At 37.4% G+C, this 17,820-nt stretch overlaps 1 protein-coding gene across 5 annotated transcripts in view; it reads left to right on the top strand.

Annotated features, from left to right (window-relative positions):
* The window catches only part of Itpr (Inositol 1,4,5,-trisphosphate receptor), a 110,932-nt gene that overhangs the window by 68,883 nt on the left and 24,229 nt on the right, over positions 1–17,820 (top strand). For 3 of the 5 annotated variants that reach the window (XM_088264135.1, XM_088264132.1, XM_088264133.1), the window contains 13 exons: positions 261–432; positions 976–1,145; positions 2,593–2,713; positions 3,352–3,503; positions 3,809–4,065; positions 5,799–5,910; positions 7,317–7,425; positions 11,136–11,276; positions 12,263–12,354; positions 13,770–13,911; positions 14,847–14,951; positions 15,764–15,906; positions 17,069–17,249. In XM_088264135.1, the coding sequence (XP_088120261.1) occupies positions 261–432; positions 976–1,145; positions 2,593–2,713; positions 3,352–3,503; positions 3,809–4,065; positions 5,799–5,910; positions 7,317–7,425; positions 11,136–11,276; positions 12,263–12,354; positions 13,770–13,911; positions 14,847–14,951; positions 15,764–15,906; positions 17,069–17,249 (1,897 nt within the window). The remainder of the gene's footprint in view (positions 1–260; positions 433–975; positions 1,146–2,592; positions 2,714–3,351; positions 3,504–3,808; positions 4,066–5,798; positions 5,911–7,316; positions 7,426–11,135; positions 11,277–12,262; positions 12,355–13,769; positions 13,912–14,846; positions 14,952–15,763; positions 15,907–17,068; positions 17,250–17,820) is intronic. The other 2 variants (XM_088264134.1, XM_088264136.1) reach the window with 1 other exon arrangement.

Here is a 17,820-nt window from a genome sequence, read left to right as displayed (position 1 = left end):
TGTGAACAAAAAATTGAACACATTGAAAATCTTGTGAATTATAAACAAGTGTTGAAAAAACCCAGTGAGGTCACAAATCGCTCGTAAAGTAACAATTCGCTAACTCCTTTCAACAACGTCATATATCAAAAATTGTCAATTTTCAGTTGTGCATGTTTTCGGAATGTCTAGAAAATATACTATATCCCAGTAAAAGCGGCATATTTTTAACTTAATTAGTTAGTTAGTTAGTTAAAATTGAGATTTGATTTTGTTTCCAGGTGAAAGATGCTTACGTTGGTTTTCTGAACCACTGCTACATCGATACCGAAGTTGAGATGAAGGAAATTTACTCCTCCAATCACATGTGGACCCTGTTTGAGAATTCCTTCATCGGAGACATCCAGAAGGTCATAGCTGTCACCATCCCGGGAGACAAGAAACTCATCAAACGTGAGCATCAAAACAACGCTTTTTTTGTGACTTGACCCGCTACATATTTTTATCACATATATCCGTTACACTAAGGCACTTCTTGTTCACATTTAGACTGGGCTAGTCAAATTGACAATTTTACACATTGTTTAAGGCGTGCACATATTTATCCGCCTCCGTAGTGTAGTGGTCAGCACGCTCAGCTACCGTACTGGAGATCCTGGGTTCGATTCCCAGGGAGGGTGGTCAAATAAATATAGGTGATTTTTTCACTCCAATATTTATTCAATATTCAATTTGAAGCGGAGGGCTGATCACCTTTCCTTTATGTGTTAATGATCAAAGATAACACTGCGTTTATATGGTGCAGTGCCCTATGCACCATTGGGTGCAGATGAGGGTATGACGAAGAAGATGATGACATATTTGTGCAATTCAGAAACCTCATGTTGATATATAATCATTAAATTTTCAATGGTGTTCTTGGCAGAATTTAATGTTTAGTAGTGGATCACAAGTGTTGCAAGAAGGTTTTGGGTAAAAAAAAATATTTTTTTTTAGCACTGCTCCCGCTGTCTGAAGAGGGCGATGCAGGCCCCATTCCGGGGGCCGCGCAGGTGCTCCTGAAGCCGATAGAGAAGGCCCTCGTGTCTTACGTCACCGGAGCCCTGATGCACATCATCTGCACCTTCTTCGGGTCACCATTCAGCGATCAATCAACCGCAGTGCAGGTTTGTGTGACAATCCAATTTATTTTCTGGTATCCAATACTATGGGTGGTTTGAGGATCTGTCACATGAGATCCTGAATATTTGTGGTAGAGAGAAGTAGTAGACTGGATAATCTATTAGGATTGCAGGAGCCTGGGTGAAGACTTATCCGACATTGGATCCGTGTCAGTTCATAAGGAGCTCTCATGAGAGGTGGTATCATACATCGCTCACTCCTTTCAAGAACGTCTTAAATGAAAAATCGTCAATATTCAGTTATGCATGTTTTCGGAATGCCCAGAAAATGTACTATATCCCAGCAAAAGAGGCATATTTTTAACTTAATATTTACCCGCTACAGGGCAGAAAGTGTTGTTTTTGTATTTTGAAGAAAAGGTATTGTTTAATTATTTTTAAAAAAATACTAAATATTTTTCAAATGGAGAAAAAACCTTCAGGCTTTACCTGAAAAGATCTGTTGCACAGTAAAAAGTTCAATAAGTGGCTTGATATTTATTTTGAATACATTGTATTATATTATTAAACTTTAAAAACGATCTCCTGAAAAATCGAGTCTTTTGATAATACGACATTGTTGAAAGGAGTGAGCGACATGATGAATATAGTGAAGGACATTGGTACCATAAAACAAGCTAGAAAACAATATCCCGAAGCCCCTTCTAGTGGAACGGAAGGCCTGTTGATGACAGCCAACAGTCCGGTTTCTCCTGAGGACTTTCAAACGCGTTTGAAAATTATGCGGAATGCATCGAAACATGTGTCACAATAGATTTGAAGAAATAGTGGTATGTATTTACCAAGTAAAGCTTAAATTAAAAATGGATAGGTGCCACAAAGTGACTGCCAAATCAATCAATGAAATTATTTTTTGCTGTCCAAATATGAACTATTATTTTTTGACATCTTATCAAAGATGGAGAAGAATATGGAAGTCTGGGTATTTACGAGGCTGATGACCGTCATAAGCTGGTTTAAGTGATCACTTTACACACGTGTAACATTCACCAATTCTACCCATTATTGACAACCACACTACTCAAATTCTTGGAAGTTCTATATATATATGAACCAATTTCGAAACACTGCTCTTGAATCACTAGAAATATACTAGAGACATCTATTGGTGAGATGAAAAGATGCTTTTTTATTGAGCAGAAACTCTTTTATTAGTATGTGAGGTCCAAATCCTGGATTACAATCACATACATGAGAAACCCCAGAAAATATCATTTTCATTTTTATTATTTTAGCTTATAATTTGACCAGTTGATTTACTTACAACATTTTGAGTGTGTCCAAATACTTTGGACACAAGTGGTCCAAAGACACACTCAAAATGTTGTAAATTGATTGAACTCATCATCTTCATTCATATTAATGGTCGGGCGATAACACGGGTGTTGGATTTTGTGGTAAGATGGCTGAATTTAATGATTTCTTTTCACAGACAAGACAGTCCATATTTGTCCGACTGCTGCAGACAACATTCAGTTTGTACCAATGGCAGTGGCTCAGCGCCCCACAGATGTTCAACGTAGAGAACTGCATCCGGACACTCTGCGAAGTCGGTAAGTGAGACATTCAATAGCGATGATTTTCCCAGGACGACTGTCAATCAATACATTGTTTGCGGGCGGTTTTTCCATAAACCCTGATGCTAATTATGCTCAGACAGTCTGCCGCCTGACCCTCAGTAAACGAATCATAATTTCTATCTGTACAATGTTTTTTGGTGTCTCCCACTCTTTACCAATATATCGCTCACTCCTTTCAACAACGTTATAAAAAAAACTTGATTTTTCTGTAGATCATTTTTAAAATTTAAGAATAGAATGAATTAAAAATGAATATCAAGCCACTTATTGAACTTTTTACTGTGCAACAGATCTTTTTAGGTAAAACCTGAAGGTTTTTTTCTCCGTTTGAAAAATATTTAGGATATTTAAAAAAATTATCAAACAATACAATACCTTTTCTTCAAAATGCAAAAATACCACTTTCTGCCCTGTAGTGGGTAAATATTAAGTTAAAATATTCCGCTTTTACTGGGATATAGTACATTTTCTGGACATTCCGAAAACATGCACAACTGAAAATTGACGATTTTTGATATATGACGTTGTTGAAAGGAGTGAGCGATATGTCAAAGACACTTTTAGGCGTTTCCCGCAAACAATGTGTTGATGTATACAATTTTCCATTCCAGCAAAGACGAGGAACATCGCCATTCCGTCAGACCTGGAAACCAAGGTCCAGGACGTGTTCCAGAAGCAGGCCAAGTTCTCCAAGCTGTCCCGACAGACCAGCCGATGGCTTCTGGCCGCCAAGACGCAAAAAGTGGAGAAAACTCAATCACAGGTATGCTTTTCCCTATTGAAAATTATTTCCTAATAAAAAATAGCTTTCAATGTATGTATATATTTAACCCTTTACTATGACCTAAATTATATTGTATACCCACACAGGCCATACCTTTGTGGGATCGTTTTTAGTATTTATATTTTATTCATATTTTTTTGTATTTGAATTTATGTCATGTTTGTTTAATGCAAAAGAATTTAAAATAAAAATAAAAAAATATGTCCCTGTCACTGCCAACCTAAATAAATACAAGTAAAACCGTAATTTTATTTTATTTTTAATTAAATACGATTGATCATCAGGTGGTCTGCACGGACCGCTCCATCATGGAGGGCCTGCAGGACATCGTGGCGCTGCTGGAGGAGCAGCTGCGGCCGCTGGTGCAGGCCGAGTCCGGCGTGCTGGTGGACATCCTGTACCGGCCGCGCCTGCTGTTCCCCGCCACGCCCGCCGCCGCGCTGCTCTCCGCGCAAGCCGCCGCCGGCCTGGACAGCCGTCAGCCCGACGTCAGCGGCGTCTTCATCTCCAGGTCAGCAGGCAGCCTGGTGCTCATCTCCAGGTCAGGCTGTAGCTTTCTGCTCATCTTCCGACTATCTCTAAGTGTTTTTACCGAGTTCCTGATTGGCCCACACTAGATCATCCCTCCTGTTCCCAACCTGGTGCTCATTTCCAGGTCAGGCTGTAGCTTTCTGCTCATCTACCGACTATCTCTAAGTGTTTTTACCGAGTTCCTGATAGGCCGACACTAGATCGTCCCTCTTGTTCCCAACCTGGTGCTCATCTCCAGGTCAGGCTGTAGCTTTCTGCTCATCTTCCGACTATCTCTATGTTTTGGTAGCTTTATCGGGAGCAGCTATAATACATTCTCCTCCATAATTCAAAATATGATACTTGTTCAAGTCCAACTGAAATATGTATGACTAATATGAAACTGTTAATTTTTCAATTAACTGATTGGGATAGAATACATAGTCAGTTTATAACTAAATTTGTACATTGATTGGCGTGATGAAAAAGAAAGAAACAACTTCTTTTCAAGAAGTCGTTATTCAATTTGATCTGATTATCTACTGTTGACATATAAGTCTGTTGGAAGAACTACCCATAATCTAATGTGCAAAGGCAAATAGCCGCAAGTCAAAAACAATATTTTTGAGATAAACGAGTTTAAAGTTAACTAAAGATTATGTTTTTTGCCAACACATGTTTCAAATAAATAAAATTTTGCAGCTATATGAGTAATGAATATTTCGGTAAAGGAAAGAGATAGAGCAAAATCTGCGATTGTATACAATAGAGGCCAGTTATAAGAATGCTGTAAGCCGTGTTAAGCCAAACAGCCGCAACTTGAGTTATGGCTAGTTGCCTTTACACATCAGTAATAAACTCTCTTTGTTTGTGTGTTGGTTTTTTTTTAAAGTTTAATTTAATCCTATAATACTAAATTAACAAGCTCTAAGGATCACACAGTGGCGTGCACAAAGTTTTAATCAGGGTTGGCAGTATCTTCAATCTAAATTCAAGTATCTTGGAGTTGACATTAGTAGCTACGGTGACCTATATGGTGAGACCCAGAAACAAATTAATAAGGCTGCAGTTATATCAGGATGTGTCAGAAACTCGGTGTGGAGAAACAAACACATGAGAATAGAAAGTAAAATGCAAATATACAAAACATGTGTTCGACCAATAGCCACTTATGGGATTGAGGCAAGAGCAGATACTTCTTGAACAAAATCTCGACTTTGAACCTCCGAGATGAAGACTCTCCGATCCATAACCGGAAACATATTGCGAGACCGAGTAAGAAATACCAACATCCGGAGCATGTATAAGACGGAGGATATCGTGAGGTGGGGACGACAATGAAGGCGATACTGGAATGATCACGTAAACAGAATGTCAGATGACAGACTTCCACGTATCGCACTTCAAGGAATCCCTGAAGGACGCAGACCCCCAGGCAGACCTCCAAAAAGGTGGAAAGACAGCTGGGAGAAGAAGTAGGCAATAAGTAGGGCTGGGTAAGGATAAGGTGTAGTAGGACTGGTCGTGTTTCTATATGGAACGCGAGGAATCCAGGGTAGGCACTGCTTTTCTGCCTATATAGAATGCACGCCTCTGGGATCACAGAACAACATGCACTAAAGGCTGACAACAATAGACACGGGCAATCAAATTGGATGACTTCTTAAAAAAAGTTTTTACTTTGTGTGCTTTAGGAGACAATATGTAAATGCTTTGTATACCACCAAGTAAATTATTAATAATATAAAATATTAATTTTCACAGGTTGATCCGGCACACGGAGCGCTTACTGGAAGAGAAGGAAGAAAAGCTCTGCGTCAAGGTGCTGAGAACCCTGAGAGAGATGATGGCGGTGGATCCGGAATATGGGGAAAAGGTACTGTAAATGAACATCAATAAAACCCCTCTTCTTCTTCTTCTTCCTTCTTATAAATCCGAGGATCTGTCTGTTCCGTTATCCGTCTTTTGTGATGTGGACTGCCAGTTGTTACCCCATCGCTTTGGAGGTCTTCCAGGTGGTCTTTTTCCGTCTGGGTTCTCTTGAAGAGCAATTTGGGCCAGTCTATATTATTTATTGACTTGGCGTTTAATTTGTAGAACTCCATTTTAATTTATGTATTAATTTTAAATCAAACACAGATTTTTTGAGTCTACTAAGTTGTATTTTATTAACAAAAAACACATAAAAAATTATATTGTGACAATTGTTTCGCCTTGTTAGGGCATTATAGTTTGATAAGACATTCGTTTGATAATGCCCTAACAAGGCGAAACAATTGTCACAATATAATTTTTTATGTGTTTTTTGTTAATAAAATACAACTTAGTAGACTCAAAAAATCTGTGTTTGATTTAAAATTAATACATAAACCAGTCTATTATTATGGTTATTATCGGTTATGCGATAGAGTTAAATTTATTTTCGTCGAATGTCCCCAAGACTTAATTCCATATCTTAATATGGATTCTACTAAACAACATGGGCATTCCAGAATCATCTTCGCTGTTTTCCCCATCTGACTATATTCTCCGTGCAATACATTTTCCCAATATTTATGTTCTTTTTTCGTTTTTTTAACGTGTTTCCAAAAAAATCTGCTTAAGCTTAATTTCCACAGATGTCAATATAGAGAATAAGCTTCATTGAATGATTCGACAGTCACTTTGTGGTAAAATCTATCCATTTTTAATTTAAGTTTTACTCAGTAAATACAAAACTATTCATTCATTTTTTCATTCAAACACTTATCCGCACCTCAATGGTGCATAGGGCACTGCGTCATATAAACGCAGTGTTATCTTAATTGTTTACACATGAAGGAAAGGTGATCAGCCCTCCGCTTCAGGCACCAGTTCAGGGTAATATTGAATAAATATAAGAGTGAAAAAATCACTTATATTTATTTGACCCCCCCTGGGAATCGAACCCGGGACCTCCAGAACGGTAGCCAAGCATACTGACCATTACACTACGGAGGCAGACCTACACCTTTCACAAAACTATACGGTGTTTGAACATGATGCTGAATACACCGAAACATGTGTCACAGCAGATTTTTAAGAAATATTGTTATTTACTAAGTAAAACTTAAATTAAAAAAAGAATAAGCTTCGTTTAAGCCAAAAATTATTTCGAGGGAAATCGAGGGTTGAGTGTTGGCATCCTGCTGTGTGCGGCATAAACTGTGTGCCCAACGCACAGTGGGCATTATCCAAGGTGGCGCTGACTGTGTGTCGATCTCGGGTAGAGATTTGATGATTGAATAATGTTTTTTTTTGTAGGGAAATCAACTGAGGAATACCCTGCTTTCCCAATATCTCGTTGGGAGAAAGTTAGAAACCAAACCTACATCGATTCAAGCAATGAATACAGCTGCACATGGACCGGCAGGTAAGATCATGATTTTCTTCTTCTTCATGAACTCTCTGTCGTCCACTGCTGGATATAGGCCTTTTCCCCTTCTTTCCATTTCCTTTGGACGGTTGCTGCTTGCAGCTAGTATCTACCCCCCACAGCAACTGTCGTCTGACCATCTTTTTTGGGGTCTTCCGACACCTCTTTTATTCTCCCAAGGTCTCCATCGTAAAATTCTTGGGGTCCATCTTGTGGGGTCCTGTCTTGCAATATTGCTCACTCCTTTCAAGAACGTCATAACTCAAAAATCGTCTAAAATTTTCAATTGCGCATGTTTTTGGAATGCCCAGAAAATGTACTATATCCCAGCAAAAGCGGCATATTTTTAACTTAATATTTACCCTCTATAGTGCAGAAAGTGTTGTTTTTGCATTTTGAAGAAAAGGAATTGTTTAATTATTTTTTAAAATATACTAAATATTTTTCAAATGGAGAAAAAACCTTCAGGTTTTACCTAAAAAGATCTGTTGCACAGTAAAAAGTTCAATAAGTGGCTTGATATTTATTTTTAATACATTGTATTCTATTTTTAAACTTTAAAAACATTCTCCTGAAAAATCAAGTTTTTTGATTTATGACGTTCTTGAAAGGAGTGAGCGATATGTCCTGCCCATTGCCATTTGAGTTTTGCCGCGCGATCCATGATATCCCCTACTTTTTTCTTTTCCTGGTATCTTCATTTTTTATTTTATCCATCAGACTTAGACCAAGCATGGATCTTTCCATGGATTGCTGTGAGCTTCTCATGATCATGATTTTTCATATTTCAAATGCTTACAACCTGTCATAGGCTGGTCAAGTGATCACTTTACACATGTATAACATTCACCATTCTACCCGTGATTGACAACCACACTGCTCAAATTTTGGAAGTCATATATATATGATCAATCTCCATGATTTCTTTCACAACAGCCATCTATGAATCATAGATGGCTTTTATGAACTCACTCCTTTCAACAACGTCATATATCAAAATTTGTCGATTTTCAGTGGTGCATGTTTTCGGAATGCTCAGAAAATGTTCTATATCCCAGCAAAAGCGGCATATTTTTAACTTAATATTTACCCGCGACAGGGTAGAAAGTGTTGTTTTTGCATTTTGAAGAAAAGCAAAAACAACACTTTCAACAATACGAAAATTGAGCAACATGCGCTGTAGCACCACATCTCAAACGCCTCCAGCCGACCCCGTTCTACCTGCCCGATACGTTTCGCTTTCTTTCAGAAGGAAAGAATGTGTATTAAATAATACATTGTATGATAATCAATCATACCCATACATACTCAAAATATTGTACATTTTAATGTTGCTATTATAAAAATCCTTAATTTTATATTTTTTATTTTCAGATTTTTTTATAGGTAGGTGTGTATTTTTTGATGTTAAAGTGTTGTGACATGAATAATAAATTAATATTTTTATAACAGTACCCACGGGAATGATGTCATAACTCTTTGAAAATGACTTTTTTATTATTTTATTTCCTTGATTGTGATATTTAACGCTTTGGCGTCATCCTAATACAATGCAAATACGCGATCATCGCGCGAATAAACGACGTAATCATCGTGCAATAGTGAAAATTGGTTGTCCTAATAGATAGCCACGCGAGTAGTTGTTTACGCAATGTCGTTTGTTTGTCCGCGACGATGCAACGCAATTATCGCGCGAATCTCAATTATGAAAGCTATTCGACATCTGTATGTCGGTAGTGTAAAGGTAAAGGGGTACATCTGTCTGAGACCAAATTTTACAGGAGAGCAAAAACAAACATGTGAAATTAAATAACTCATTTGTTTTATGTATTTTAATGAGTACATATCTTAACCCGTAAGCTGCAGATCGCATCTATTGTCGTTTTTTATAGAAGTACCGTTGACTGCGGATCGCATGCATAGTCGTTTTTCAACTTACGTACTTATATCAACACCTATGGATAATTTTTTGCACTTAAATTTGGTTCGAGGCATGGATGAATTAGTTCTCTTTGATTTATTGTCATAAAATATCAAAATTATTTTAATTTAGTGTCAACTTTATCGTGAATACTTCCGGTCGGCTCGTGCTCCGCAGATACGACAGCCGCGTCTTCTATACAGCCGCCATACTTTAGGCCGCGAGTCCGTAAATGTTAATATTTTTGTGTAAATACACCATAAAAACATAATAAGTAAAGTGCATTGTGTACTGTGAACATCTATGATGGATATCCGAAAGTTTCAATACAAAAAATAGGCAAAAATATGCCTTTTTTGTCAAAAATATTGTAATGTAAAATAATCCAGCACGGGACGGAAAGTTTGACACTCAAAATCGAGCAGCTCAGAGGTTAATAAAACTAAATAAGTATTGCAACCACAGCTTTATCCTTTTTGCCAGGTTATGTAATACACTATTTTAGATATTTTGTGGAACAAACTTAGAATATGAAAAATTTGACGGATATACCCCTTTGCCATTACACTACCGTTGTTTGATAGTGCGTTTGTACGAACTTAGTTTGCGCGAATAGATTATCAAACATTTTCGTTATTAGGACACCTTTTCTAGTTCTGTATGTTTAATTGCGGTTTTGTATGAGTAAAATTTCTCAAGAACGCGGGATAATCGCGTTATAGCGTTGTATTAGGACGATGCCTTTGACTGATGAGTTTTTAGGTTTTATTTAGAAATTTGGTAATCCAGGCGTACACTTAATATCACACTATGTCCCCAGAGGGGTGGGCAGAGATTGCTATTTTGTTTTTATCTAATATTGCTCAATCAGCACCGTTTAATATTATTTTTATATACTTGCATTTACAATTTCTATGGCTGTTTGTTCCAGCTTAGCAAATCTTCAAATCTTTATAAAATCGACAAAAAACAAACATAAAAAATATTATCGGTTTCATGATTTAGTCGGTAGATGTCGCTTATATAAATTTACTTAAAAAAATATAAAAAAAGAATGTATTTTTTTATTAATTATTGCTTATTATGCTGAGCATCATTCTTATGCCTTGATTTTGACTGTATAGACTATACAGGATGATAATACTAATGAGTTTCTCAAACAACTGGAGCGTGCCAACCAGCTTTGAGGTGTGTTAAATTGTTACAAAGAAACAAAAGATACGAGAAGGATCTCTATCTCTTTCTAGCTCATTATTGTCAAAGGAGTTTGAGGTGATACAATCCGTGCCAAAATTATTTTCAGTGTCATTCACTTGTTGGCACTCCGGCTGTTTCTCTAGGCAATAATGACCGACTCTAGTTTGTCCGCCTCCTTAGTGTGATGGTCAGCACACTAGGCTACCGTTCTGGAGGTCCCGGGTTCGATTCCCAGGGGGGTGGGGTCAAATAAATATAAGTGATTTTTTTACTCTAATATTTATTAAATATTTCCTTTGACTGGTACCTGAAGCGGAGGGCTGATCACCTTTCCTTCGTGTGTTCTTTCTTCTTCTCTTCTTTATGAGCCCTCTGACTTTCACTGCTGGATATAGGCCTCTTCCCCTTCTTTCTATTTCCTCCGGTTGGTTGCTGCTTGCAGCCAGTTATTACCCCCCACAGCAGTCAGTGGTTAGCGATCAAGAAAAAACTGCGTTTATATGATGCAGTGCCCTAGCACCACTGGGGTGCTGGTAAGAGTTTTAAGAATAAGTTGGCTAGACTGTTAATTGGGTGATTGTGTACGCAGCCAAGGTGTTGATACGGACGGGACAGACGCTGGCGGAGGTGCAAACCCACCTGGACAAGGAGGGCGCCTCGGAGCTGGTCGTGGAGCTGGTCATCAAGAGCGTCAACTCTCCGGCCATCTTCTTCGAAGCCGTCCAGCTCGGTGAGTTCCCATTCAACTGATACTTCTCGATTCAGTCCTTTGGCTCATGTGAGAAATTCTCAAATCGCTCACTCCTTTCAACAACATCATATATCAAAAATCGTCAATTTTCAGTTTCATGTTTTCGGAATGCCCAGAAAATGTACTATATCCCAGCAAAAGCGGCATATTTTAAACTTAATATTTACTCACTACAGGGCAGAAAGTGTTGTTTTGGCATTTTGAAGAAAAGGTATTGTTTAATTATTTTTTTTTAAATATACTAAATATTTTTCAAATGGAGAAAAAACAAAAAAAAATAGCAGTGAGCGAAATGTGCAAATTAGAGAATTTAAACGAGAGAAATTTTAACCATTTAATGCTAGGGTTTTTTTTTAATAAAAATGTTTAAAAACACATGAGGTTTTTTCCAAATGTTTTTGTCAAAGTTTATCCACTTTTCAAATAAAAAATAACATTTTAAGCATATTTAATTTACAATTACGTACGTCTATAGTATTTTGTACTAATTCATCGTCGAAAAAGTAGTTCAAAATCATTATTTAAAATGTAAGTATGAAGCGATTAAAATGTCAGAAATTTGTCCGCCTCCATAGTGTAATGGTCAGCACGCTCGGCTACCGTTCTGGAGGTCCCGGGTTCGATTCCCAAGGGGGGTAAAATAAATATAAGTGATTTTTTCACTGTAATATTTATTCAATATTACCATGGTACCAAAGTACCTGAAGCGGAGGGCTGATCACCCTTCCTTCATGTATAAACGATCAAGATAACACTGCATTTATATGACACAGTGCCCTTTGCACCATTGGAGTGCGGATGAGGGTTTTATTGTTATTAAAATGTCAGAAAATGAGCCTGGTAAAGACATTCCTTTGTGTAATATTCCCTCTATTTAAACATTCCCTCGATTTACACTCTCCTTCTGACTGGATAATTATTGAAGTGAAGTATCCTCAATGACAGTATGTCCTTCCATTATCCAGGAATCGCTCTCCTGGAAGGCGGGAACTCAATAATCCAGCACAGCTGCTGTACCAAGCTTCAGACCGGTGACTTTTCGCAAGCTTTCTTTAAAGTGAGTATCCAAAAACCGTATCTTTATCTTACGATAAGCTCAGTCACGATGACGCAGTGTTATTAGCATCAGAATTTGGGTTCGAAATTTGTAATGTGATGTACGGGTATCACTTTATGGATTATGAAACTGAGATTGCCTGACTGAGATGCGTTATGATTGATCTGACCATCTGTATTTGACTTTTGAAAGTGAATGTGTCAGAATTAAATACAATCAGTGTGTATTTAGTCTTATTTATTGTTTTGTCATTCACTATTAGTTAATATACAACATTTTGAGTGTGTCCAAATACTTGTTCACAAAATCTGGATTATCTCCAACTACAGGAGTTATAATTATAAGCTTAATAATAAAAATGAAAATGTTATTTTGTGGCGTTTCTCATGTGTGTGATTATAATCCAGGATTCGGACCTCACATACTAATATAAGAGTTTCTGCTTAATAAAAAGCTTCTTTACATCTCACCAATAGATGCCTCTAGTGAAGTTCTAGTGATTCAAGAACAAGGTTTCTAAATTGGTTCATATATATGGAACTTCCAAGAATTTGAGTAGTGTGGAGCGAGTGTTTTTGCCTAGAATTTTCACTCATGAATTACATGAAATTATAGTAACTTTAAACATGAAGAGTAAATCCACTCACAAGTAGGCATAGGCTATGAAACTTATAAAGTTGAAGCCTGAGTAGGGACATGATAAACGGTGTTGCATAAGCCGTAGCTAGATTTCAGAGTCACTTGGACGTTAGGTAATTCAAAAAAAAAAAATTGAGTAGTGTGGTTGTCAATAATGGGTAGAATTGGTGAATGTTACACGTGTGTAAAGTGATCACTTAAACCAGCCTATGACGGTCGTAAGCCCCGTAAATGCCCAGACTTCCACATTCTTCTTCATCTTTGATGAGATGTCAAAAAAATAATTAGTTAATATATTACACTTGCATGTTTAAAATCCTTTGGGATTTTTTCAGGGCAATATTAAGCTATTAAGAATGTGCCATTAATGTGCTATTAAGAATATGAAGCTATTAAGCTACGTCCGCCTCCGTGGTGTAATGGTCAGCACGCTCGGCTACCGTTCTGGAGGTCCCGGGTTCGATTCCCAAGGGGAGTAAAATAAATATAAGTGATTTTTTCACTGTCATATTTATTCAATATTACCCTGGACTGGTACCTGAAGCGGAGGGCTGATCACCCTTCCTTCATGTGTAAACGATCAAGATAACACTGCGTTTATATGACGCAGTGCCCTATGCACCATTGGGGTGCGGATAAGGGTTTTATTATTATTAAGATAGCAAATAGTCAATGATCACGTTTTTGTTAAACAATGCACTTGGTCACTTTCTCCTGTATGACTACGGTATATGTATATCAGGAGATACATAATGTTAGGTGATTTTTGCTCCTAGGTGTTCTACGATAAGATGAGGGAAGCCCAGCAAGAAATCAAGTCAACGGTGAGCGTAAATACTTCAGACGTGGCTGCTAAGCAGGGCCAGGACAAGGACGGTAAGGATCTGGCCAGCTATGACAAGGTCGGCAGAGGGCAAGGTAAATAAATCTAGGAAGCAGTGTGTTAAAAGATTAAATTTTTTATTTTATTTTTATTGTGTCTGGATTTAATACTCTAATTCACCGAATGCAAAACCTGGGCGATGATTTCGCGGACCATACCGTTTTCTGGAACATGTCGCTTGCTAACTATAAAGCAAGAATAATTACAATACTTCAGGCTGATGTATAATTCCTTGTTCATCCTTGTTTAATATTCTTAAAAGAGATTTTCATTTTATACCACAGTTATTATGTACATGTATTATATTTTGTCTGCCTCCCTAGTGTAATGGTCAGCACGCTCGGCTACCGTCCTGGAGGTCCCGGGTTCGATTCCCAGGGGGGGTCAAATAAATATAAGTGATTTTTTCACTCTTATATTTATTCAATATTACCCTGGACTGGTACCTGAAGCAGAGGGCTGATCACCTTTCCTTCCTGTGTTAATGATCAAGATAACACTGTGTTTATATAATGCAGTGCCCTATGCACCATTGGGGTGCGGATAAGGGCTTGAATTGAATTATATTTATAATGTACAAATTAGCTAGGGCCGTAATAAAGGAATGTAAATTTTAGTGAGTGTGATGTAAGTTACGATTTAAAAAAAATTTGCCATCTAATTTTTTTTGCTAATTTTATTTTTGTCCACGGTTTAATTTCCAGGCTGTTTGTGAAATAGACCAGCTCTGGTTTGTAAAATTCTAGTAAGTATAGCTCTGGTTCATGAGTTACTAGCAAGTATAGCTCTGGTTCATGAGTTACTAGCAAGTATAGCTCTGGTTCATGAGTTACTAGCAAGTATAGCTTTGGTTCAAGTGTTTCTAGCAAGTATACCTCTGGCTCAAGTTGGAGCCATAATTGCCAGATTATGGCTTTGCTGACAGACAAATATGGAAATTTCAAACATGTTTTGCTTTATTTTTAAACAGGCGGTTCTAAAACTGTGCTTATGACGGACGAGCTTCAGGATGAGCTGACGCAAGCAGCGAGGGCCACGGCGCAAGCATTCTCCAATGTTCGGAATATGGCACCAGGTAACTAACCAACTAGCTAACCACTATGCCGCTCTCCGCAGGGGTAGGCAGAGAGAAAAGAACACCATACCACTCTGTCTTTGTGAACAATCTTCTCCCCTTGCACTTCCTTGCATCTCCTCGTGAATTATTTCATAACCTGCCGATAATTCTCATTCCTGGCCTAACCACTTTCAAGCATTTGAAATACTCAATCATGCCTTTCACATTGATATTTAAGTTTTGTATTAACATTTCTTGGTGGAACTGCATTTTTAAAATCATCATCCGTACCTGATAGTGCATAGGGCATCATATAAACGCAGTGTTATCTTGATCATTAATACATAAAGGAAAGGAGATCAGCCCTCTGCTTCAGGAACCAGTCACGGGTAATATTGAATAAATATTAAATAGAAGAATCACTCATATTTACTTGACCCCCCCCTGGGAATCGAACCGGGACCTCCAGTACGGTAGCCGAGCGTGCTTACCATTACATAATGAAACAATAGCTTTTTTGACTTTTATTTTATTTCACCGATGACCGGGTTTCATCGTTACCTATATCTTATATCATACTCTGATGTTTATTTTATCTAATTACTTTGCTTTCTAACAATCAAGATTTCATTGTGTCAATGTGATCTTAGTGCCCTATGGTCAGAAGACTAGAAGGAATGTGTATTTGATTATTCTTTTTTTTGCACCGATGTTCGTTTACGTCCATACTCCCAGAAAGGTTAATTATTGATTGAATTTTTTTAAATTGAATTGAATCAAAGAAGAATAAGATGAATGTTTTATCGCAACAATTTCTCTTTGAATACCAGGGAGCCACGGGCTCGAGGAGCTGTTGGCCGAGCGCCGAGAAGCCGCCGGGCAGCAGGACTGCCTGCCCGCCAAGGTGGCGGTGATGCAGCCCGTGCTGCGCTTCCTGCAGCTGCTCTGCGAGAACCACAACCCCGAACTCCAGGTCAGTCTAGACATGTGTACACACTGCCAAATACAGAGGAACCTCTCATAACGAACACAATTCGTTCCAGAATCTCACTCGTTAAGCAAAACACTCGTCACGCGAAACATTTTTTGTTTTGACCCCGGATTTGTTTTGAAACGTAACAATTTTAAAAGCTTGAATTCCTGATTACTTGTTATAATTTATAATGGAAATGTAATGTTTTGGTGAGGACCTTCACATTTGTTTTTGACTAGCTTCAAAATTGGGCAAAAATGTGTTACAGCATTATCACAAAAAAAGGTCCGGCTCACGAGAGAATGTCGCGAAAAAGGGACTTGCCCTTTCTCTGCAAACTTGTTATGTGAAATTTCGTTAGTTAAAGGAGCCACTTTGAGATTTTTTTTTGTTGCTGTTATGCGAATGACTTATGACGTTACGAGAGGTTCCACTGTACTGTATGGATTATATTATCTGTTGATTTAAACATGACTACAAAATGCAATACCAAACAATTCCAATAGAACTTTAAATATTTGGATACTAAGTACTTCAACAACCTTCCTACAGACATAAAAAAATTTGGAGTGATTATAATGCTAAAAAATAAATTGAATGAATTTTATACATGTTAATCTAAGAAAGATTTTTTTTTAATCAAAATAAAAAGAAATCGTATTACCAACATACATAAATAATAAGTGTTAGTCCCTCTCCAAGCACAAGAGCTGTGTGTTTATTGGAGAGAACTGCATTATTAATTATAAGATTGTAGGTAAAAATGTCTAGAAAATTAATTAAAATTATTTAAAAAATAATTTGTAACCATATTAAATATAAAAAAAAATTGGCATTAACTTTTTGGAATGACATGATAATTATTAAAAAATAAAACACTTGTATTGTATAAGACCACTAATTGAATTTTATTTCATTTCACCAGACTAGTTTCCAAAACTACAATAATATTTTTAAAAAACTTGTCATTATGTCATGTCATTGCTATACAAGTTACATAATACCAGCTGACAGGATGGTCTTCCACGTTCATTAAAGTCCTTCGAGGGAAATTTGCATCGATGTTCATTTATGTACCCCATACTCCCGGAAACGTTAATGAATCGAAACAAACTAGTCTAGAGAGAGAAAAGGTGTTAGTTTCCTGTTTTCCGTGTTCCAGAACCTTCTCCGAAACCAGAACAACAAGACCAACTACAACCTGGTGTCGGAGACCCTCATGTTCCTGGACTGCATCTGCGGCTCCACCACGGGGGGACTTGGCCTGCTGGGGCTGTACATCAATGAGAGCAACGTGGCCCTCATCAACCAGACCCTGGAAACCCTCACCGAATACTGCCAGGGTAACTATCGTTTTGGCTTTCGGTACTCTAGTGAGAAATACCAGATCCGTCGGATCTGACATCATGGTTTATAAAAGTATCAAATACATTTTGGACAGTATGTTAAGGATCCCTTCAGGGTTGTGCAAATTGTTTAGATTCATATTATATCGCTCACTCCTTTCAAGAACGTCATAAATCAAAAAACTTGATTTTTCAGGAGAACGTTTTTAAAGTTTAAAAATATAATACAATTTATTAAAAATAAAAATCAAGCCAATAAATGAACTTTTTACTGTGAAGCAGATCTTTTTAGGTAAAACCTGAAGGTTCTTTCTCCATTTGAAAAAAATTTAGTATATTTAAAAAATTATTAAACTATACCTTTTCTACAAAATGCAAAAACAACACTTTCTGCCCTGTAGCGGACAAATATGTATTAAGCTAAAAATATGCCGCTTTTGCTGGGATATAGTACATTTTCTGGGCGTTCCGAAAACATGCACAACTGAAAATTGATGATTTTTGATTTATGGCGTTCTTGAAAGGAGTGAGTGATATATTTTTTCTCTTGATAAGTTATTCGTCGATA

Source organism: Brachycentrus maculatus, unplaced genomic scaffold (assembly GCF_059751285.1).
Source record: "Brachycentrus maculatus isolate JH-2025_06_01 unplaced genomic scaffold, ASM5975128v1 h1tg000216l, whole genome shotgun sequence".
In the NCBI taxonomy this organism is placed as follows: Eukaryota; Metazoa; Arthropoda; class Insecta; order Trichoptera; family Brachycentridae; genus Brachycentrus; species Brachycentrus maculatus.
The sequence above is the reverse complement of the archived record's forward strand: the minus strand, read 5'-3'. Positions and strand labels throughout refer to the sequence as shown.